Source organism: Megascapheus bottae, chromosome 16, assembly GCF_031878675.1.
Source record: "Megascapheus bottae isolate mThoBot1 chromosome 16, mThoBot2.hap1, whole genome shotgun sequence".
Lineage (NCBI taxonomy): Eukaryota > Metazoa > Chordata > Mammalia > Rodentia > Geomyidae > Megascapheus > Megascapheus bottae.
Genome location: NC_143524.1, coordinates 37,619,396 through 37,643,603, shown reverse-complemented (window position 1 = coordinate 37,643,603; position 24,208 = coordinate 37,619,396). Strand labels below are relative to the sequence as shown.

Below are 24,208 nucleotides of genomic sequence, written 5' to 3'. Positions count from 1 at the left end.
GCCATTTGTTCTGTGTCTAAGATGTTGGTTCCTGGAGGTTTGTCGCCAACCACTCCTATCTTCCTCTGCACTGCTCAGTGGACCTGAGCAGCAGTCTCCCTCCAAATTTAGGAGATGTCCTGTAAAGCCCAAACCTTTAGAAATGTTGGCCATCCACAAAGACAGTAGTTAGGATGTAAGTTTGCCCTCAGGTGTACTAAAAAGTGAATCAGCAGGGTGGAGTGGCTCATGTCTATAATCCTACCTACTCAGGAGGCTGAGATATGAAGATTGAGGTTCAAAACCAGCCCAGGTACTAAAGTCTGTGAGACTCTTATCTCCAGTTAACCACTAGAAAACTGGAAGTGGTACCAGAACTCGGGGACAGCACCCAGGCCCAGATTTCAAGCCCCATGACTGGAAAAAAAAAGAAAAGAAAAAAAAAGGTGAATCAATTCACAATAACCATGACCAGTTGTCTGTGTAAATAGACCAGTGGTCTGAGATCTTCAGAAAGAGGAGAAAAAAATGGCCATTTTAATTAGCAGGCAATGACTCCTTTAAAGACATTTACTTAATATTGTTTTTGGCTGCAGGCTTGGTTCAAGACTGCAGCCATTTTTGCTCTGGTTATTTTCGAGATATAGTCTCACAAGCCTGGGTTGGCTCTAAATGCTTCCCACTGTAGGTGAGACAATAAATGCTCATCAACATTCTCAACTTGCTTGTGAATTTTCTTTGTCTGATCTGGCCTGAAACTGAAATCTTCCCAAGCTCTACCTCCTAAGTAGCTGGAATCACTGGTGTGAGCCACCTAAGCTAGCTGAAGTCATTGTTTTGTTATTAATACCCCATTCTTGAGCAGCCCCTGTGCACATGGGATGATGCCTCGTGGCCACAACTGAGTTCTGTGACCCTGCACTAACAGACTGATTCTATGCTAGGCCTAGAAAGAGCTCTCTTCCAAGAACTTAGACAGATTAGAAGTTACCAGAGCCTGGCCAAGCTGGGCCTGTGTCCTAGAGTAACAATCCTTATAGTGCCATTTACATGTTCAAGAATACAAGATGGCCCAATAGGGAAAACAATGCAAAACCCTTGTATTTTTTATTTTATTTTATTTATTTTGAACTCAGGGCCTAGCCATTGAGCTATTTCGCTCAAGGCTAGCATTCTACTACTTGAGCAATGGTTGTGCTTCTGGTTTTTGTTAGTTAACTACAGAGAAGTATCTCACAGACTTTATTGCTTCAATCTATGATCCTTAGACTTCTGCCTCCTGAGTGGCTAGGATTGCTGGCATGAGCCTTGGCAACCTAATGTTTCTAATTTGAAAATAGGAACAAGTAAACTTTCTCAATGTGAGGAGTGGCAGTGGTGCCCTTATATGGAAAGGTCACCGTCATGTCCCATGTTGAGATCTCCTGAGTCAGGAGGAATTCCACTCTGCCATAGCACCTGTGAATTCCTTTGCTTTCAGTGATGCGTGACAGGTTATATACAACCAAGTGGATTAGTGAAATATATTTACCTAGTTAAACCAAACCAGCCATCATAAAATAGGCATATGTCTTTAAAATACGGAGTCAAGGGTGTGTGCTGGGAGCTGAGGCCTATAATTCTGGCCAATCAGGAGGCTGAAATTTGAGGATCACAGTTCCAAGTCAGCTAAGGCTGAAAAATCTGTGAGATTCTTATTCAAAATTAATCACCAAAAAGCCAGAAGAAGAGCTATGGCTCAAATGGTAGAGTGCCAGCTTTGAGCAAAAAAGCTCAGGGATAGTGGCCAATCCCTGAGTTCAACCCCAGGGCTGGCATGTGGAAGCGTGCGCACACACGCGCGCGCGCACACACACACACTGTAGATTAAAGATGCTATTATTTTTTACTAAAACTACAAGTGACTGTAGGAAATGTTTGCCAACTGGTTTAGTTTCACTAAAAGTGAAACTTTAGCATCTCATTCAGAAAGGAAACATCTGAGCTGGGTTTTCTCTGCCTTCTCTCCCTTTCTCTCTCTCTGCCCCATCCTGAACCACTCTCCTCCTACCTCTTCCAAGGTGATATCCATGAATAGTGCCACTTGATCTTCTTCCCTTGATGGCTGCAGTTCCACTGTCCAGCAAGAGGTAGGAAGAGAGATTTGGGCATCCCTTTCCACTCTCTTTCCCTTCATTTCTGGTAGGTACTCATTCTAAAGGGACCATCTTCTCCGAGTTCCAGAGCTCACAGACTCTGGGGAAGCCATTTCCTCTTTGCCCCTTGGCTGAGCTGATAATGACTTCCTGTAGTTCTCCTTTTGGTGCCGTGGCCCCATCCCTTGGGGCCTCCTACATGGCAGTAAACAGTCTATTTGCTGAATCTCTTGAGCCATCTGGTCTGGACTGGTCCCTTACTGGGAGCCTGATTGATAAAAGTGTCTCTCTTAGCCATGACAATCATTAAAGCCAGAGGCTATCCAAGTGCCAAATTAAGATTTTCAAAAATATATCACATAGGGCTGGGAGTGTGGCCTAGTGGTAGAGCACTTGCCTAGCATATATGAAGCCCTGGGTTTAATTCCTCGGTACCACATACACAAGGAAAAGCCAAAAGTGGTGCTGTGACTCAGGTGGTAGAGCACTAGCCTTGAGAAATCCAAGGACAGTGCTCAGGCCCTGAGTTCAACCCCTGGGACTGGCAATACACACACATACACACACACACACACACACACACACACACACAAGTGTGCGCGCACACGCACGCCCACATGCACACACGCACATGCACACGCATGCGTGGCAAACGGCATAAGCAATCACATGTATCTTGCCAAACAGGGCTTACTTATGAAAAGCAGAAAAGTTGTTAGGACTACTCTTCATAAGTTATTGCTGATTAAGCCTTGCCTTGTCAACCTTAAAAAAATCGGTGATGCCACAAATAATTTTTGGTTTTGGGGTGACAACCTGACTTTGTGTCTCACTAACAGAAGGCCCTGACAGAGAAGGCAGGATCAGTCTTAGATCCTAGGCACAGGTCACCTCTGCTAAGGCATGGAGTCAAAGGCTCATCAGGTGAGGCTGATCTGAGCTGTCATCTAAGCTGAGTCTGGCTTCATAGGTATCTTAATTTCCCAATGATTTGCATGGTGACGCTCAGTATCATCTCCTGGAACCTAAGTCACTGACTAGCGGCTGGGTGACAGCCATTGTAGAAAGAACCCACTTTGAGCCTGGCATGGTGGCTCATGCTTGTAATCCTAGCTGAAACTCAGGAGGCTGCGATCTGAGGATCAAAGTTCAAAGCCAGCCCGGGCACAAAAGGACCAATTAACCTCTAGAAAATGGGAAGTGGGGCTTGGCTCAAGGGTAGAGAGTAGCCTTGAGCTGAAGAGCTCAGGGACAGTGCCCAGGCCAAGTTCAAGCCCCATGGCCCACAAAAAAAAAAAAAGAAGGAAGGAAGGAAGGAAGGAAGCAAGGAAGGAAGGAAGGAAGGAAGGCAGGCAGGCAGGCAGGCAGGCAGACAGGCCACTTTGGACTGAGGCAGCTTTAGCTAGAATCCCCACTCACCATCAGCCTCTGTGTGTCTCCCTGAACCACAGTATTCTGAACTCTCTACAGAGAAAATGAAATCACGGATCTCAACAGTAGGAGTCCGATTAATATCTGTTGCTTGCCCTTTTGCCTTTTGTACTTACTACACCAGAAATCAGTTCACCATTGCCCTTCCCAATCAGCAGGTGCGGGGTCTGGAGCTGTTATCTCTATCATTCCCAGCCACCTGGGCATCTATTCCCCCTTGGATGGCAAACAGAACCCTTCTGCTGTCAAATCCCAACAACGTGGCTAAGGGGCAGCCCAATGGCTCATGTCTCTGTGGGACTACCTAGAAAAGGTTGGTGGGGGTGGGTGATTAGAGACCCCCATCTTCATCCTTTCAAACTTAATCATAAGTAACCAATAATCAGGAGCATGTGCTTAATAAGCTCTACCTATTTAGCCAGAAATACTTTAGGAGCATCTGGTCCAATTATTCACCCAAGAAGAATTGATTCTGCTGGATACTGATGGCTTACACCTATAATCCTAGCTACTCAGGATGCTGATATCTGAGAATCAAGGTTCACAGCCAGCACCAGACACACAAATCCAAGAGACTATTGATACCAATCAACCAGCGAAAAGCTGGAAGGAGAGATGTAGCTTAAGAGGCAGAGACCACTAGCCCTGAGTGGAAAAAGCTAAGCAACTATGCATGGTTCTGACCCCAGAACTACCTTCCCCCCACCTCCAGAACTGATCCGGAGCACTTATTAGGCACCCAGCATCATTCTTCATTCCTACACACAGTGAGAACTCTGGTAGAAGGTAGGAGAACATCCACCCACACCATCACAAAAGGCTTAGAGGAGGAGATGGGGCTGCTTGGAAATCTGAGGACCTGTGCCATACAGAATAGCCCATCCTCTAAGGAATCAGCTTCCTCTCTTCCATTCACACAGCCTCTTATCTATGAGCCCCCCAGGCCCCTAGCAAATTCACTCTGAAGTGGCAGATGTCAGTTATACAAGCCTAACTTGATTGACCCAAGATACTATTTAAATCCATTGCTCCATCCCTCCATGGCTAAGTGTACTTGGACAAATCATTGAATAGCCAGTGTCATCACCCATAGAGCTGAGATGCAGCCACATCCCTGCAAGCCCTGCTGTAGGGACACAGGACACCATATGTGACAGACAGCCCCAGATGCAGTATGTTGGGAGAATCTGTGTTTCTCCCACTATCCTCTCAGAAATGGGAACAAACAGCAGTGAACAGGCATGAAGTAAAGTCTATCTCCATAGAGAGGACCACTAAGGTCAATGCTGCTGTGTGTCTTCTCTGTGTACAAGACAAGAATGCTAATAACAACCCATGGTTGGGGCCAGAAGCATGGCCTAGTGGTAGAGTGCCAGCCTAGCATGCACGAAGCCCTGGGCTCGATTTCTCAGTACCACAAACAGAGAAAAAGCCATAAGTGGTTCTGTAACTCAAGAGGTAGAGTGCTAGCCTTGAGAAAGCCCAAGGATGGGGCCCAGGCCCTAAGTTCAAGCCCTACAACTGGCAAAAAAAAAATGGACCCATGGTTTAAGGGCATAGAAGTTGTTAGGGAACAAGAAGCATATTGCTCTCCCTACCATCCCAGACAATGTGCTTATGGTATAATTGATCAAAATCTAGTAACTAGTATCTAGTTACCTTTCCTAGAAGATATTAGCAACACATAAGAAGGCTTCTGTCAGTTGTGGATACAAACAGCTACCCCTAATATACATCCATATACAACCCTCACTCTCATGAACCAAGCAAACACAAGCACAACTTTTTGGTCTGATGGATTAAAAATCACAAGTCACCACTGGAGGCATTCCAGCTGTGTGAAAAGGCAAGAGCCAGGGTCAAGGTCATTCAGACCTAGAACAAATCCTAACCTACTCCTTGATGGTATGACCTTAGGCAAATCCCTGACTTTCCTCCACCATTCAAGTATTGAGGTTACAAGTAGTGAGATGACCTGCCTCACAGGCATGCATCACCTTCTGATGGGGGTGCTGCCTCTCTCCTGCCCCCTGCCTGACAGTCTTGGGCAGCTTCTCCCTGCAGAAGTTATGGCCCAGAGGAGCCCCTGGCTGCTGGATTTCCATGCCACCCAGAAAGCTGCCTGAGGAGTGTTAAGAGATCTCAGCAGCTGCTGTGGCAGGGCGGGAGGGGAGAGCGCCAGAGATCCTAGCCCCATTGCTGTTTATGCAAACTGCAGAGCCTCTCCAGCTTTTACAACTGTTTACTGTGCAAGAGGGAGCCAAGCAGCTGGGCCTCTCTCTGGCCTTGGGCTCCTACTGTTTCTCTTTGGAGAAATGCAGTCTGAATAGCTCATTCACCAAGAATCACCCCAACATAAGCCCCTGGACAGGAGAAGAGCTGGCACATAAAGGGGGCACATAAACCCTCCCTTGAAGACCATCAAATGAAAGTGCGCAGAAGTGGAGGAAGCTAGGACAAAAGGAGAGGTAAAGGCAGAAATTGAAATAGGGGTTGTGACTAGAGCCCTGAACAGGAGAGTGAGACACAGACATAGGGACAGGGTCAAGGATGGAGACAGGCAATTACCAATGTAGAGTTCCAAGAAGAGGGGAACAGGGCAGGAAGAAGAAAGAAACAAGAAACATGGAGAGAGGAGAAATCCATTCCTGGTTGGGTTACATAGCCTCAGGATCCCTCTTCTGCCACAGAAGGACCCCCCCCCATACACACACACACACACACACACACACACACACACACACACACACACACACACACACAAAAGCTAGAGGTTGAGATCACCAATGAATGCATGTTTTCTAATACGGAGCAAGAAAGCAGAATTTCCTGAAGTTAGGACCGGAAAGTTTCACTTCTGATTTACAACTTCAGACAACAAGAATAAAAAATATTCAGCTGAAATGATACCCCATCAAGCCAACTCCCCTGGAAGTTAGAGTTCACTGCCCCCATCCCAGCATCCTGTACCTTTAAGAAGGCTTCCTTCCCTCTGCTTCCATCCAGGCTGAAGAAGCAGGTTATTCTAGGCTATTGCGAGGACTTACCTAAAACTGAGTTATTCCCCTTTCCTCCTCTGGCCAGCCTCTCTTCACTCTGGGGAGCTTTTACCATTTAAGGTCAATGTTACATCTGGCTCTGGAGCTCTGAGCTGAGAAGCCTCTGGCTGCAGAGCCCTGGCTACCCGCCTCCCCTCAGAGGGGCTGGATCTTGGAGCCAGAATGACTCCAGGGCCCCCTGCAACAAGGCTCTGGGGGCAAAAGGCACAAGAAGCCCACCAGTGGGCCTCAGAGCACAGGGCAGGCTGGGCCTCGGGGATAGCTACTATTCTATGGCCCCTCCCACAACACTCCCAAAAGAGATGGCAGTGTACATACGGGCCATTTATGCCACTGGACACCACCCTGGCCAGAGAGGAGTAAAGGGGACTCTACAGATCTGCCTCCCACCCTAGAGTCTCCAGCAAGCATGGGAGCCTGCATGAGAGCTGAGAGCCTGGCTACATGCCAAGAGAGACTGGGGCTATTTCCTGTCCCAGGGATTGGAGAGCGAGCCCTGCTCCCACCTTAAACTCTTGGGATTGCCTGAGAGAAGGGCCTGAGAGGTCTGGCTAATCCCAAATGGGCACTAGCCCTAGAGCCCAATCCCTTTTTCTCTACTAAGGGTCATGTGGTCCTAATATCACAAAGCTGTCCCATTTTCTCTAAAATGGGAAGAATAGTGATAATACCTAGCTCACATAGTCACGGCGGGGAGGGGGGCGCAAAATGAGAGACACTATTCAAATGCTTTGCTCAGAGCCAGCCTCCTCTAAGTGCTAGGTCAGCATGAACTCTACATTTAAATTAAGACCCTTGGAGTGATTCTGCTCATTCCCTTCTTTGGGGAATGTTGCCCTGGGGGTTGATTTCATGAAGCCAGCAGTAGGTATTACAGGACTCCTGGAAACCAGTAGTTGAAGTAAAACTCAATGCACAGTGTGCCTGCACATCCAAAGTAAAACTCATACACAGTGTGCATGTGAGTGTGTGCACAGGCCTATAGTTTATAAAATATGTATTAAATTCCTAATGTATTCCCAGAGCTATATTACATACTTTATATAAAAACATGTGCAGCCTGGCTTTCAGCTGGTTGTTTTAGAAGTGGACTTTTCTGCATAGGCTAACTTTGAGCTTGGATCCTCCAGAATTCAGTCCTCCTGAGTAACTAGTATTATATGTGTAAGTCACCAGTTCCTGACAGATTTATTATATCTTTCCCTCAAAAATGAAACTGAAGCTCAAAGAAATTGAATGAGTTGCCTGATGGAGCCACAGCCAGGAATATTAGAGCCAGGACATGTGCTCAGGTGGTTTAATCCTAAACTCTTTCCTCTTCCACATATAACTGCCTCTTCCATCACTGTTTCTTAATTGAGGGTTCCTGGATGGCCTTGTTTGTCTCTGAGTGACATGTGTCACCATTTTCTTGAGTAGAGGCCACAGCCTTCACCACACTCACAAAAGAGCCACCAAATAACAATCACTGGGGGCCGGGATTTTGGCCTAGTGGTAGAGTGCTTGCCAAGCATGCAGGAATACCCAGGTTTGATTCCTCGGTACCAATACGTAGTAAAAGCTGGAAATGGTGCTGCGGCTCAAGTGGTAGGGTTCTAGCCTTGAGAAAGCCAAAGGACAGTGCTCAACCCTGAGTTCAAGCCCCAGGACAGGCAAAAAAAAAAATCACTAAATTTCTACAAACATTTTATAGAACACACACTGGTGAGGACATAAAATGGAATGTGCTCTATAGAGGACGATTTAGCATTATCGAGATTACAAGTCTTGAGTGCTTTGACCTAATTTACTTCTAGGAATTCATTCTACAAACACACTCCTACACTTCGGAAATGACCGATGAACAGGATTATCCATTGCAGAATTGTTTATAAAAGCAAAAGGATTAGATGTGGCATAAATGTCCACTAATTAAGAGTCATAAAAGAAGATGGGGTACAGCCATAACAAAGGGTGAAGAAGCTCTCGGTTCACTGACTTAAAAAAAAAGTCTCCAAGATGCATCATTGCAGGGAAACAATAATATAAAGGAATAATGTCTACCAAAGGCTACAATAGAGGTGAAAGGATATGCATATTGACCTATTTGCAAATGTTGTATATGTGTATGTATATATATACCTATATCACTCTCACAAAAGCTTGTATGTAGTTATATGGCCTTCTGCAATTAACACAAAAATGAGTAAGACTGACAGTGGGTGCCATGGGAAAGGAAAATAAATGGCTAGGTTAAGGTCTAACCATTGTATACTTTAGGAATTTGAAGTCTTGGGTCCTAGGAACAAACGAAGTGTTTACAGTCAATAATAATAGTCACAAAACAAAAGCATTGCATTGGACAAGCATTTAATCAATTTCATCTTCTACCCTCCCTCATCTAAGAATGTAAAATGATCCTGACTAAATGTTACTGGTATACTTAAAAAAAGAAAGGAAGGCAAGAAAGAAGGAAGGAAGGAAGGAAGGAAGGAAGGAAGGAAGGAAGGAAGGAAAGAAAGAAGGAAGGACCCTTTTTATTTTGGAGTAATTATAGACACACAGGAAGTTGCAAAAATAGTGCTGAGTCCCGTATACCCGTCACCCGGCTTCCTTCAATGTGACATCTTACATTGCTCTTATACAATATATTTCAAAACCAGGAAATTGGCATTAGAATGTTACTGTCAACGAGACTATAAATCTCATTTTAAAGGTTATTTTTAAAACACAATCTTCTCACAGCTTATTCATTCATTCAAAAGTGTTTGTGAAGGCCTTCTAGTGAGCTGAAGATGCAGATGCAGTGCTGGCTGACGGAATGTGGGAGACACTCCTACCCACCCTGCCCTCACAACAGGTAGATGAGTGAGGGTAACCCCATTGGCCCAGTGAGAGCAAAGTCACCAAGGCCAAGGACTGAGCAATGCACAAGGACTGCTGACCATAGCTCTAAAAAAAGAAACCGAGTCCCTTGCTATTCTGTCATAGAGCTTCACAGCTTGCCTGAACGCTGACTTTTAATCCTTAAAAGAGCATGAGCAATTACTTCAGCTATATTTATCCTGTTCCTGGAGCCATACAGGGATTTGGCCTCACTCTGCCCAGATCTCCAGCTCTTCCCTCATCCCATGGGGGATAATCAAGTTCTCAGCATGAAAGCAGTGACCAGCAAGGCACACGGGCCCACAGCTCTGGGAGGTTGTCACCAGGCCATCTGACCTGAGCCCCAGGAAGAAGTTTTAAAGTCCCAGGAAAGCAAAAGCACATCTTGGGACCTGAGAGAGGAAGCTTCTTGCCAAGAACACAGCCGGCGCTGGGTGGATGGCTGGAAGTTTGACTGCCCTGTCCCTTTTCTATTTAGGGATGCTGTGACACAGCAGCCCTTCATAGGCCCTGAAGTGAGTAAGTGGACAAATGAGAGGTCAAATCAGCAGGAATGGCATCCAAGCAACCATGGAAGGTGTCATTTACAGAACACATTTCCAGCCATCAACCAAATCACATACGTAGATTGTAAAGCCATGTTAGCCATATCTATCTGAGGTGGACATCTACCTCTATGTCCCAAATGAGGAGTTCACCACTGTCTCACAGTTTGCAATTCCAGAACTTTCTGATTCTAGAATCCCTAGAATCAAACTCCATGACATCAGACTGGAGACACGGGCTCTCAGACTTCCCTTCTCTCCAATGAGAAATAATCTCCCTCTCCCCCTTGCTACCACCATCCCATTCAACTAACAGTAAAAGACTCCTTAAAAAGGAATACATTCAAGCCTAGCATGAGGCGGGGGGTGGGGCGCGGAAGGAGGGGGACCTTATTTGAAGCCAGTCTAGAGTATACAGTAAGAGTTCCTATTTAAAATAATAATAGGAGGGCCAGGAGTTTGACCTACTGGTACAGTGCTTGCCTAGCATGTGTGAAGACTTGGGTCCATTCCACATACCTAGAAAAAGCCAGAAGTGGTGCTATGGCTCAAGTAGTACAACTCTAGCCTTGAGAAAGCCCAAAGACAGTGCCCAGGCCCTGAGTTTAAGTCTCAGGACTAGCAAAAAATAATCATAAATAAATAAATATAATAAGTTGGGTGTGGTGGCTCATGTCTGTAATCCTAGCTACTTAGAAGGCTGAGATCTGAGGCTTGACATTCAAAGCCAGCCCAGGCACTAAAGTGCATGAAACTCTTATCTCCAATTAATTGTCAGAAAGCCAGAAGTGGTGCTGTGGCTTAAGGGGTATGGGGGTAGCCTTGAGCTGAAGAGCTCAGGGACCACACCCAGGCCCAGAGTTCAAGTCCCATGAATGGCAAAATAATAATAATAATAACGACAAACTCCAAAAGGAATAAGTACTATTTGCAAAGACAATGGGGAGGAGGGGTATGAGTAGACATTGCCAGAAGCTGGAAGAGGAGGAAGGAGGGCTGCTTTAGGAAGCGAAAGGCACCCCAGACACTTATAGACAATGTCTACAACCAAGAAGGGAACTCAAAATCTCTGAGCCCTCTCAGAGCACTAGATTACAGAATTTATATGTGATAAGGAGCCCAGATGTGGACAAATATTTATTAGATTTCTTTTCTATTGATATATGGGTTTACAATTCTGAAATAAGGTCCACACATTCTAGGATGCAACAAATTAGCAAATAGATCATGAATACTAAGCCAGGCACCAGTGGCCCATTCCTATAATTCTATATCTCAGATGACTGAAAGGATTACAATTTGAAGCTAGCCCGGACAGCAAAGTCCATGAGACTTTTTTTTTTTTTTTGCTTTGCTTTTTTTTTGTTTGTTTGGTGGGGGGGGGGGTTGAACTCTGGGCCTGGCTTTGTCCCTGAGCTCATCAGCTCAAGCCTACCACCCTTTGACCCACAGTGTTACTTCCAGTTTTCTGGCAGTTAATTGGAGAAATTCAGAACCAACCTCCCTCCTGTCCTGGCAATTCTTCCCAATATCTTCAGTGATTATGGCATACCCTCGGCTCCAGCCAAAGCCCAATCTTGCTGTCTGATTAACCCCTTTGTCCCATGTTGGACTCTTTCCTCTGAACACTAGGCTTTACTAGAATTGTTCTCATAGTGCAATGCCCAAAACAGCACCAGGAACAGCTGCCATTGTCCAATCATTCAAGGGACTCTGATTTCCTACAGCTGGAACACTAGATGGCTTTGATTTCTTTGCCACTCAAAACAGCCATGCTATTACAGGGCTCATTGAAAACCCAAGGTCTCTTGAGACCCTTCGATCTTTATTGCAGGGTTGAGTTATGTTGTCCCCTCTCCAAATTCTTCTGGGTAAGTCTCAGTTTGCTCTTCCAACTCGGGCTTTCTATACTGGTGCCCTGACACAACAGATTGTTTATCTCAGCAAAGAAAGAGTAAAATCTTTCTTAAATTCTCCCTCTGGCTCCACATCATTTTTTTCTGTTGGATGGAAAAGAGGAAGAGACGTGAAGCAGAAGAGGATTTTTGAGGTTTTCGAGCTGACATTCCATCCTTAGATGAATGCTAACAAAAGCTTCATTTCACTAATCCTGAAAGGATGCGTGGCCTTGCTGGGTCACTGCCTGCACCATGGGGCCTTGTCCCCCAGCCCTGAGCTGCTTTTGCTTTTTAAAAGCCTTTGAAGTTGCAAGAAGCATGTATAACTGTGAAAGAGCCAATCCTAGGGAAATTTAGGAAGCAGTTGCTCAAGTGAAAGCTAACTGAATTAAAACAGAATCATTTTTCCCTAATGGTAAAAGAAGAAAAGGAGGAACAGAAGGAAAATGCATTCATTTCTTCTCATCTTGATGTGTAGACACTGCATTGCTCCTTAAGCATCAGCTCTGGATGCTTTTCTATCAACACTCACTGCCAAGAGTCACATCCAAGCTCATGAAGTACCATCTATGCTCTGAAATCTCTCTCTCTCTCTCTCTCTCTCTCTCTCTCTCTCTCTCTCTCTCTCTCTCTCTCTCTCTCTCTCTCTCTCTCTCTCTCTCTCTCTCTCTCTCTCTCTCTCTCTCTCTCTCTCTCTCTGGCTTGAAGTTGGCCTAGGCGCTATCCCTGAGCTCTTCAGCTCAAGGCTACCACTCTACCCTTGGGCCCAGGCGCTGTCCCTGAGCTCTTCAGACTCTTAAGTGCTGATGTTCTGCCTGGTTGTCTCTTCCATGTCACACACCCAGGTGTCACCTGCCACCTCATCTTGAATGTTCCCTGACATTCACTTTCCAACTCAATACTTGCTCTTCCCAGGTCTTTTCTGTGTCAGTAAATAACATCATTTGTTAATCTTCCTTCCTTGGGGAAGCCATGAGAAAGTCTTGTTGGTCCTATGTCCAACCTGTGTCTGACCATTTTTTACCACCTGCATCACCATACCCCAGTCTAAGCCACCACAATTTCCTGCAGAGGCCTGAACACATTTACCCTCTTAGTGTTCCCTGTCCCCAGAGTGCTGAAGAATAATTCTTTTCCATTAGGTGAGATCGTATCCCAGCTCACAACCCTCCAAAGCCTTCTATATACTCAGTACAAAAAGCATCTGTGCACCGCGGGGACAGGAAGCACTAAGTAGGTGAATGTCTTCACTCCACTGCAGGGAATTATGGTGGCTTAGACGGGGGTGTGGTGATCTAGGTGGCAGAAAATGATCAGATTCCGGACATAGGTTGGACATAGGACCAACAAGACTTTCTCCTAAATAGTCAGGAGGCTGAGATCTGAGGATTGAGGTTCAAAGCCAGACTATCAAGAAAGGCGGTAAGACTCTTATTTCCAATTAACCACCTAAGAAAACCGAAGTGGTGCTTGTACTCAAGTGGTAGAACACTATCATTGAGCAAAAATGCTCAGGGACAGCATCCAGACCTTGAGTTCAAGCTCCATGACCAACAAAAACCTAAACAAAACAAAAGCCAACAGCCTCTGCCTGGTGACACAGGTGGCTCATGCCTGTAATCTTAACTATGCAGGAGCTGAGATCTGAAGATCACAATTCAAAACCAGCCTGAGCAGAGATGTCTGTGAGACTTTTATCTCCAACTAACCAGCAAAATAAAAGAGGGAAAAAAAGCCAGAAGTGGAGATGTGACTCAAATGGTAACATTCTAGCCTTGACATTCTAGCCAAGTGAGAGCTGAGTTCAAGCTCTCTGACAGACGGACAGACACACACGCATACAACACACACACATACACACACACACACACACACACACTCACACTCACACTCCAACATCACCACCACCACCACCAATAACAACAACCCAGACATGTTGAGCATTTAGAAAAGTTGAAGAAGGTAAATGACCCCTTAAGTATAGAAGACTTACCAGGTACTGTGTACTACTTACTCTCCAAAAGGGTTTGTCCTGCACCTTTTAGTTAAGAGAATAAAGCTCTTCATCCAAGCTCATGCCAGTGCTCTGTGACAGAACTGGGCCTGAGTTCCCCAAGCCCATGCTCTTTCCTTGAAAAACAAGCAAACAGGAAGATCTGCTTCAGTTGTGAAACAGAACTTCTCACACATAGACACAGACATGTATAGACACACACACACACACACACACACACACACACACACACACACACACACACGGCCAGGAAATCTATTCCTAAAAGCTACCAGTAAGGTCAAGTTCATGAAGAGATTTTTTTTTTTGCCAGTCCTGGGCTTGAGCTCAGGGCCTGAGCACTGTCCTTGGACTTTCTCAAGGCTAGAGCTCTACCACTTGAGCCTCTGCACCACTTCCGACTTTTTTCTATGTATGTGGTACCGAGGAATCGAACCCGGGTCTTCATGCATGCTAGGCAAACACTTTAACCACTAGGCCAAACTCCCGGCCCCTCATGAAGAGATTTTATCAAATGAAGGAATGTAAGGATAATGAAAGGGCAAATCCCTTTGGTAGATTCATCTTGACAGAAGTTTTACCTGGCAAATTTATCTCAGTGATTCCATCCAGATTGGTGTTTCAGAAACCAATTGTCCTAAATGGATGCTGGGCCTCCTGGGACCTTGGAGATCCTGAACTATCACATATTGGACTCAGTACATTGTACTTTTTCTTTTCAGCAATGACAAAACTTGTACAAACATATCATGATCAGAGTGCATCCTCCAAACATGGAGAAATGTCTGTGCTTTGGAATTCACAAATACCCATCCAAATCATTGTTTTTGTAACCTTGGACTTTCACATTTTAAAATAAACCATGTACTAGACAAAAGAATCCAATTTGGATCTGAGCCTTTCGTGATCTTCTATCCTTCTATCCTTCTAGATGGAAAACAAGTCATCTTCCTTAAGCATCAAAAGCCATTTAGGATTCTCCAAAAGCTGCTCCTCTGCCTTTCCTGGGTGGAAGTGATGCCTAATGCAAACAGCATGCTGGGGCAGAAAACATTTAAGGCAGAATCCTGGAACTGAAAACCTTTAAGGCAAAGTCTTGGGACCGGCACTTGGACAATGTGTTCCCTAGGAGCTGCAAAGCCTGAGCTGGAGTGGGTTGACCTCCCACAAATACTTGGCCTTTGGCAGCCATCTTGGTTCTGCAAGTGAGCCGCTATCCCATGGTCCTGAGAGCTTCTACTCATGCTTTGAATCTGGGATGCTAAGATGGGGAATCTAGTAGGCTAAACGTGGTGGGAACCAGACCGTCTACAAGACAATTTGCTATTATGCAAGAAACAGCTCAGACTCAGATGCAGAAGTGGAGTTCACCAAAGTGCAGAATTTGATGTAACAGCAGCTTGTGACTGAACCCCAAACAAACACCAGCAGACACAGAATAGCAGGGTCTTAGAGGCTAAAGACAAAGGGATATCCCAGGAAGGCAAGAGTGGGGTTCAAGGTGAATGGAGGAGACAGGAGGGGAAGGTTTTACTCCTCTGCAGGTCTGAAGCCCCACACACTTAGGGAGCATGACCTAAACTGCAGAGAATGCCCTTCAGCTAAAGCAGAAACCAAAAAAAAAAAAAAACCCATAACTTATTACCCACAGCCCAATATTCATTCATTTAGTTAGTCATGCAATAAACATGTGCTTTCCTCTACATCCTCCTGTCCTTCCGGCCCAACCTCCCACGGCAGCCACAGAGGCACTTCTAAAATGTCACTGTGCTTTCTTATCACAGACAGAAGAAACCAGACCTCCAAAACTGAATGGACCCTCTCCCTTTTCCCATCCCTGCTTTCTTCTTAGACACTCCCGCTACTTCTGCCTCGCTGGGAAAGTGAAAAAGGATCACACTCTCCATCTCAACACCTGAAAGTCAAAACTACCAGCTCCAAGGTCAAGCTGCTCTGCGGGTACTCCACTCCACGCCCTTCCTCCACTGGCCAGTGACAGCCCCCCTTGCTAAGTCCATCTCCAGTGGTACCCCCTTCCCACACCAAATAGTCAGCTGCAAACAAATGGACAGAACCCCAGAAGCAGACTTAATCTTGTTTACAAAGCAAGGCCCCATTTCTAAAAGAAGCAAAGAACAACTTGGCAACTCAAAAACCACTGAGGAAACTCCAAGTACCCAAGTTTTTCCTTTGTAGGCCTGGACTGGTCAAGGCCCTTCACTGCACTTGCCATTTGGGAAGTAAGCCATTTCTGGGGGGAAAAATACTAGTCTAAAATGTTCACTTAGGAAGACAGATCGGCAGGAGATTTCTGAGTTAGAAAGGTACTTAAAGAACAAATCGCCCAATGTTCTAAATTTCATATTACACTTGGTTTCACATTCAGCACAGCCCTTATATAGACAAAACACAAAACTACTCTGACCCCCAATTAGTCTGTCAAGCAGGGTTATATCCACACACACACACACACACACACACACACACACACACACACACACACACATATTCTTCAGTAGTGAGTGCATCTCTCCCCACATGGTCACCTATGATGCATTTTGGAAATGTGCATTCTGGAAATATACATTCTGGAGGCTAGGCATAGTAGCACATACATGTAGTCTCAGCTACTCAGAAGGAAGAGATTGGAAGGCAAGGTGGTTTCAGACCAAATCTTTTTTGGGTAACAGGTTACTGAGACTCCATCTCAATCAACAAGCAGGTATGGTGAATTACATGTAAAATCTCAGTTATGGCCAGGAGTGTGGTCTAGCCGTGGAGTGCTTGCCTAGCATCCCGAAGCCCTGGCTTCAGTTCCTTGGTACCACATACACAGAGAAAGCTGGAAGTGGTGCTGTGGCTCAAGTGGTAGAGCTCTAGCCTTGAGAAAGCCAAGGACAGTGCCCAGACCCTGAGTTCAAGCCCCAGGACTGGCAAGAAAAAGTAAAGAAGAAGAAAAGAAAAGAAAAAGAAAAAGAAAGAAAGAAAGAAAGAAAAGAAAAGAAAAGAAAACCTCAGCTACATGGGAAGCAAAAGTAGAAGCAAAAAAAGTCCCAGATTAGGGCCGGGAGTTTGGCCTAGTGGTTAAAGTGCTTGCCTAGCATGCATGAAGACCCGGGTTTGATTCCTCGGTACCACATATAGAAAAAAAAGCTGGAAGTGGTGCTGAGGCTCAAGTGGTAGAGCTCTAGCCTTGAGAAAAGTCCAAGGACAGTGCGCAGGCCCTGAGCTCAAGCCCAGGACTGGCAAAAAAAAAAAAAGTCCCAGATTAGCTCTTGAGGGGAAAATGTGAGACCCTATCTGACATATAATGAAAGCAAAACAGGTTCGGGGAGTGGTGCAAGTAGTAAAGTGCTCATCTGGCAAGTGTGAGGCCTTGAGGTCAAACCTCAGTACTGCCCACTCCAAAAATAAATAAATAAATAAATACATTCCGGGACTCTACTTCAGCTTGAAGTAAGAAAGGGGAGAATTGGAATTCTGTCATTTATAACAAGCTTTCTAAAACATTCCCACTGAAATTTGAGACCCACTGTCCTAAATAACATAAAAACAAAAATAAATAAGAAATAAACAAAGACAAGTGAGCTCATGTGAAATAAAGTTTTAGAATTATCCCAAATACCTATCTATGACTTCTCTCAAAAAATGCTCCGTGCAGATATTTGTGAAAGAATGCCAATGTGATTTAAACAGGCGAGCAACGACAAGAACACGAATTCTCCATTACCTAAGAGGCAGAGCCAGCGCCTGAGTGAGCAGTGTGCAGAAGAGCAGAGGTGCTCGGGGCTGGCAGGCCCCTTCCCTGCTGGCCGCTTTAAAGACAAACCCAGGCTGCAACCTGGGTTGCCTGGTCAGGAGGCTGAGCAGGAGGGGTGCTGAGAACACCCCAATTTGGAGATGCCCATCCTCCTCTACCTATCTGAATACTTTAGACAATCCTCACCACGTGCCTCCTTAATAGGTGAAGGTTCCTACTTACTTTTAGGCATTCACAAGTGCCAGTCCTTTTCTGGTCACGGGTTCGATTGTGTGACCAAACTTAGCCAATGAGACCAGAAGGCAGTGTCTGAAGAAGGAAAAGGTATGAGAAGGTAGTCGGGTCAGTAGCAGCCATCTTGCTACCAGTCTGAGACAGACCGTAAAACAAGAGATAGAGCTAAGGGCACTGGAGTTTAGAACTATCCTATCACTGAGCTACTAATCTTGTGTGGCAATAACTGTCTTCACTTAAGCCATTTTAAATTAGGTTCCACTTCACTTGTACCCAAGCATCTTAATTGCTAGACTGGTCCTTCTTAAATCTCATATGTGATAGTAAATAGCAAAATAAGAGAGGCAAGATTGATGATCATAAAAACTGGCAGTAGAATTTCCTCTGTGGAGCACACAGCTTTGCTGGAACAAACTTTGTGAATTATTAGGAAAGGAAGTGGGATTGGAAGGTCTGTGTATCAGCTAGGAAAGAGGTGACTGTTGGAGGCTGGACTGCTCTGCACTGAGGAAAGCAAGAGAGCTATAAGAGAGAGGGGCTTGGGGGGTGCATGAAGTGGTTTCTCTCCCTCTGCTAGGCTCACAGATGCTTATATGAGTGGATTTCTTGTGAACAACAGTGAATGAGCGAATTGTGCTTGCAGGTTGATGTGTTTGAAGCAGACCTGGCTTACACAGAGTCAGAGGGAGAAGTGCCATGGAAACCCATAGTGGACTTGGGGGGGTTTGGACTTCCCTGGATTGTAGATGTAACTTTTTTCCAGAGCTCAAATATTGCAAGGTCTTTACTGACAATTGGGTTACAGGGGCAAACTTATCACATTGTTTGAGAAAGTCAAAGGTATGACCACGACTTCTCTGGATTGGAGCCAGTTCTGGGGCTTGAAGTCAGCACCTGGGCACTGTCCGTGGACAAGGCTAGCACTCTACCATTTGAGCCATAGCACTGCTTCTGGCTTTTCTGTGTATGTGGTACCTAGGTATCAAATTCAGGGCTTCGTGCATGCTAGGCAAGCAATCTACCACTAGGCCAAGCTCCCAGCCTCCCACCCCCCACACTTTTTTGAAATTACCGGTTCTGGGGTTTGAACTCTAGTCCCATGCTATCCCTGAGCTTCTTTTGCTCAAGATGAGCAGTCTACCACTTGAGCCACAGTGCCACTTCTGGAGTTTTTGAACAGTTTATTGGTGATAAGAGTCTCACACAGCTTCCTGCCCGGGCTGGCTTTGAACCATGATCCTCAGATCTCAGCCTCCTGAGTAGCTAGGATTACAGGTGTGAGCCACTGATGCCCAGTTGCAGCTCATTCTTAAAGCTACAAAAATCTCAAAGAATACAAAAGCAAAACCTGAGCTAATGTCCAGCATTTGAAGAGTGGAGAAGCCTGAGAGGTGGGAAAGCTGGGGCTCCAATAGAGGACTGGCTCTGAGGAAGTTGGAGAGTGTGGGCCCAGCTTCCACTGCCTCTGGCAGGCATGGTCAGTCATTGTCCTCTTACCCAGGCTTAGCCAACTGAAAGTGCCCCAGGCTTGGATCTTGAGTTTGGATATAACAAGGGGTCTGCTGAGGCAGTCAAACCCGGTCCACCATCCCTCCATCCCTGGTATTTCATGAGACAAGCAATGAAACTGTGGGAAGAAACACAATAAGCCTCTCTAAGGATAACCCCAGAGGGCACAGGAGCATCTGGTATCTTGTGATCTCTCTTATAATGGAGATCTGGTATCATGGAAGACTTGAGAATGTAACTCTGCCTACAGAGATCAGATGGAATGCCTGATCCTTATGCTCTCGAACCCCTTCAAGGGCAAATGTAGAGGACACAAACAGATGACCTTAGCTGATCTAAAAGTGAGGTTGCAGTGTGGCACAGAATGGAGACAACAGCAGGTCAAAAGCACAGAATGAGGCAGGGTCCCCAAAAGAATTATGGGCCCTGGGCTCCCTATCCAGAATGCTTCTTGCCGATTTGGTCTCCATATTCATGCTCACCATTCGGGGAGTGTTCTCCCTTACCCTATTCATGATGCTGTGGGATATGAGACATCCCTGACCTCACTTGATCCCTTTTTATTCTAGCCTGAACTCCCTATGTGATCTGCCACTCTGTCCCATCCTCTGGTACTTGCCAGGCAAAGAAAGTTTAATTCTGGTCACCAGATACCCTGCTTCTCCTGCAAGTAATTGTTTATCTACTCTGAGTCCCAACCTGGGAGCTCCCCACATCTTGTCACAGATCACACCTCATCTCTCTCCTTGACTATGAGAGCAGATTCCACATTGGCTCCTCTGCCTCCAGCCTCCATGTACTTACTTGAGAATGCTTATCTGAACAATCTTCTGCAGGCATAACTTTTGATCAGATTCTTGACTCTCACCCTCATTTGCTTACAGAGAAAGCTTGAGATCCGTCAAAAAGACATACAAGCTCCTACACAATCCAGTTCCACCACCCACTTTTAAGTTCCACCACCCACCTGCCTGAACCCTTCATAAATCCTGCTGCCATCCTGTGTTCAGGCCACAACCAAATGCCTGCTTTTCTCTAGTGCCTGGTATGCTCCAACTTCCTGCCTGTACTCAAACTGTTCTCCTCATGCCTCCGTCCCCCTCTGTACTTACTGAAATCTTATCATTCCTTGTAATCCAAGACAAACATCACCTCCTCCACGAAGCCTTTGAGACATCTCAGTGGGAAGTAGCAGCTCTTTTCTTTCTGTCTCTTGTACTTGCTTTCCTCAAAATAGCTCTGCACTTCAGTAAGGTTTGTTCCATGTCTTTTTTAAACACTCTCTTGAATGTAAACTCCTTGAAATCAAGATCATGCATTATTATTCAGCTGCAACTGCCAACATGACATGCATAGTTATTAAATCTTTGCTGGATGTGAGCTGAACTAGAAAATAAAATTAGGAAGTAAAGTTCAGCATAGTTTATAGAAGAGCAGGCCTAGGCTGATGTCCTCTGCAAAACTTGCTCAACCTCAAAACTGAAGCCGAGAGCGAAAATGTGGAGCATCTCTAGACCTGGCTGCACCCCAAAGGCTCACTTTTAATCCCCAGCTGTCTCCAGCCTTACATCAGGGTATCTGGAGTCTTAAACTGCAATGCAACAACAGTCAGACAGAATCTTGACACATGACAAATACTATCTAAACTACAGGTCACCTTGGTGCTGAGATGCCAAGACATTGATGCCACCAGTGGATAATACAGACATTTAAGTGTTCTGCTCTTATGGTTTACCTTTAGAGAAGACCTTTCTTAAATGAGGCTCTCCTTGAGCAGGGGTCAGGGAGAATCTGCCATGACCTTAGGCTCCAACTAATATTGTCAAGTCTAAGAAGTCATCAGAGGTTGGCTCTGGGGCTGGAAGTGTGGCCTAGTGGTACAGTGCTTATCTAGCATTCATGAAGCCCTGGGTTCAATTCCTTAGTACCATATAAATAGAAAAATCCAGAAATGGTGCTATGGCTAAAGTGATAGAGCGCTAGCCTTGAGCACAGAAAGGCTCCGGGACAGAGTCCAGGCCCTGAGTTCAAGCCCCAAGACTGGTAAATTTTTAAAAAGGTTCTGGCCAACACACCCCAAAATCCTTCTGACTTTTTACTTTGCTACTTCATTTGGTATGGCATAAAAAAGGCTCACAGTCAGCTGCAGGCCCCTACTCATACTCCTGCTCCCTAGAGAATTAGTTTCTCTCCAAACAGGGAGGTGGTAGTAACCTTTTGTGGCCTTTGGGAAACAGCTACCAGTGGTGTTGGAATCTTCTGTGAGGTTCGAAGTTTCTTCAGAGAGACTTATGTCAGAGGTAAGTGAGATTGAGGTAGAATCAAGATGTCCTAGGCCTTAGCCACTCAACTGGCTCAGGTGTGGACTTCAGGACACTTGAGACCTACTCTGTTTGTGGCCACCAGTGTCTTCACTGTTTAGGGAAAAGGAAAAAAATTATTATTATTTTCAGGATTTAATAATTATTTCCATGACTTAGGAGGCTTGTGGAGTCCCACAAACCCTTGTGTAGTTGACTTTCTGAGTAGCTGAAATGTAATGCAGTTCACTAAGAAGGCCATGTGGCTGCCACTTAATTCCACCAATCCCATCAACAACCATTGCTTCATAGAAACCACTGACAAATAGTGATCACTTGCTATTATGAGTTGAATTGTGTTGCCCTAAAACTCATGAGTAGAATTCCTAACCCCTAATTCTTGAGAATATGGCCTTATTTGGAAATAAGGTTGTTGCAGATTTGCAGATGTAATTAGTTAGATGAAGTCATTAGGGTGGGCCCTAATCCAATATAACTATTAGTTAAAAAAGGAAATGTGGACACAGAGATATGCATGCAGCTCAGAGAGAATACAATGTGAAGAGACATGGGAAGAAGGCGTCATCTACATATGAAGCAAACCTGGAACAGAACCTTCCCTTACAATGAACCAACCTTGAGTCAAGTGCAATGACACACACCTGTAAACCCAACCACATAGGAGGCAGAGATAGGAAGATCAAGGTTCAAGAACAGCCCAAGGCAAAAAATTAGTGAAACCCTATCTCAGAAAAACAGTCCAGGAATGACACTGTCAAAAAAGAAATGTACTCATTACTTCACTATGAAACTGTAACTCCTCTTGTATCATTTTTATAATAATAATATCTATATTAAAAAACAGAAGCTGGCATAATTGTTTATGCATGTAATCCTAGCTATTTAAGAGTCTGAGATCTGGTTCTTTCTTCCGCGGGCACGTGAAGGAGCCAGCAAGCTCTGTTCCAAAGCATCTCTGAGCCCGCCGAGTAGAAACCATGAGCAAAGCTCACCCTCCCGAGCTAAAAAAATTTATGGACAAGAAGCTATCATTGAAACTAAATGGTGGCAGACATGTCCAAGGAATATTGCGTGGATTTGATCCATTTATGAATCTGGTAATAGATGAATGTGTGGAGATGGCTACTAGTGGGCAACAGAACACCATTGGGATGGTGGTTATTCGAGGAAATAGAATCATCATGTTAGAAGCCTTGGAACGAGTTTAATAATGACAGCTCATCAGAAATCTGCATCCCCTCTCCAAAGGGACTAATTTACTGTATAAAATTTGGTCATGTACATTATTATAGTTGACTTTTTTTTCAATAAACTTTTGCAAAAGCAAAAAAAAAAAAAAAAGAGTCTGAGATCTGGGGATCATGTGTGAAGCCAGGCCAGTCAGAAAAGCCTATGAGACTCTTATCTCCAAAAAACTACTCAGACAAAGCCAGAAGTGGCTCAAGTGATAGAGTGCTAGCCTTGAGCACAAAGAAGCTTAGGGACAGTGCCCAGGCCGAGTTCAAGCTGCAGGATCAGCAAAAAGAAAAGTTAAATTAAAATTTAAAAAGAAACAATTCAAGTAGCCTAGAGATGTGGCTCAAATGGTAGAGTATATGCCTTAAATTCAAACCCCAGCAGCACAAAGACAAACAACCAAAAAAATCCCTAGAATATCTTGATTCCAAACTTCTAGTCATCAGAACTGAAAGACAATAGATTTCTACAGCTACACCAGCTCTAATGAACGTTAAAAATCATCACTACAAATCATGCATGTTTATTTTTGTTCCAATTATCCTTACAGAAATACTTTTACTTGTCCTCATTGTCCAAACAAGTACTCTAAAACTCTGAAAGGTGAAGACTCTTGCCCCAGGTATTACATGGTTGTTTCAGTTTGAATATGAAATATCTCCCAGGGGCTCACATTATTTGAAGACTTGATCCCCAGCTGGTGGTGCTGTTTTGGGAGGTTCTGGAGACTTGAAGAGGTGGGACTTAGCTGGAAGTAGATCACAGGGGGTGTCTCTTTGAGGACTGTGTCTTGTCCCAGGCCTTTCTCTACTTTTCTCTACCTGCTTTCCCGTCCACCATGAGATGATCAACTTCCCTCCAACTCTCCACCTTCTGCCCAATCCTACAATCACAATATTCGGACTCATAACAGGCCCAGAATCAACAGAGCCAGGACTATAAGTGAAATCTCTGAAACCATGGAACAATATACATCTTCCTTTTAAGTTGTTCTGCAAGGTATTTTGTCACAGAGACAAAAAGCAAGTCTGATTAATACAGTTTCCAAGCCATTATTTGAATTCTACTATTCCATATTGGCACCTCCATTCTGGTCCTTTCTCTATAACCACCCATACTGCCTCGAACTTTTGTGCCCTAACCTTGACTGAGTTATACTTGGCCATCACTGTCTTCGTATGGACATGCTCAGTATACTATTGTCAACACAATGGGTTTCTTG

The 24,208-nt window shown here is 44.9% G+C and overlaps 1 protein-coding gene and 1 pseudogene across 1 annotated transcript in view; one reads left to right on the top strand and one right to left on the bottom strand.

The window, feature by feature from the left end:
* The window catches only part of Irag1 (inositol 1,4,5-triphosphate receptor associated 1), a 101,405-nt gene extending 94,584 nt beyond the window's left edge, over positions 1-6,821 (bottom strand). The window contains exon 1 of the mRNA XM_090348151.1: positions 6,593-6,821. Within this exon, the coding sequence (XP_090204277.1) occupies positions 6,593-6,659 (67 nt within the window). The 5' untranslated portion in view covers positions 6,660-6,821. The remainder of the gene's footprint in view (positions 1-6,592) is intronic.
* Positions 6,822-22,655: 15,834 nt separating this feature from the next.
* LOC150053179 (small nuclear ribonucleoprotein G pseudogene) lies at positions 22,656-23,080 on the top strand (annotated as a pseudogene).
* The last annotated feature ends 1,128 nt before the right edge of the window (positions 23,081-24,208 follow it).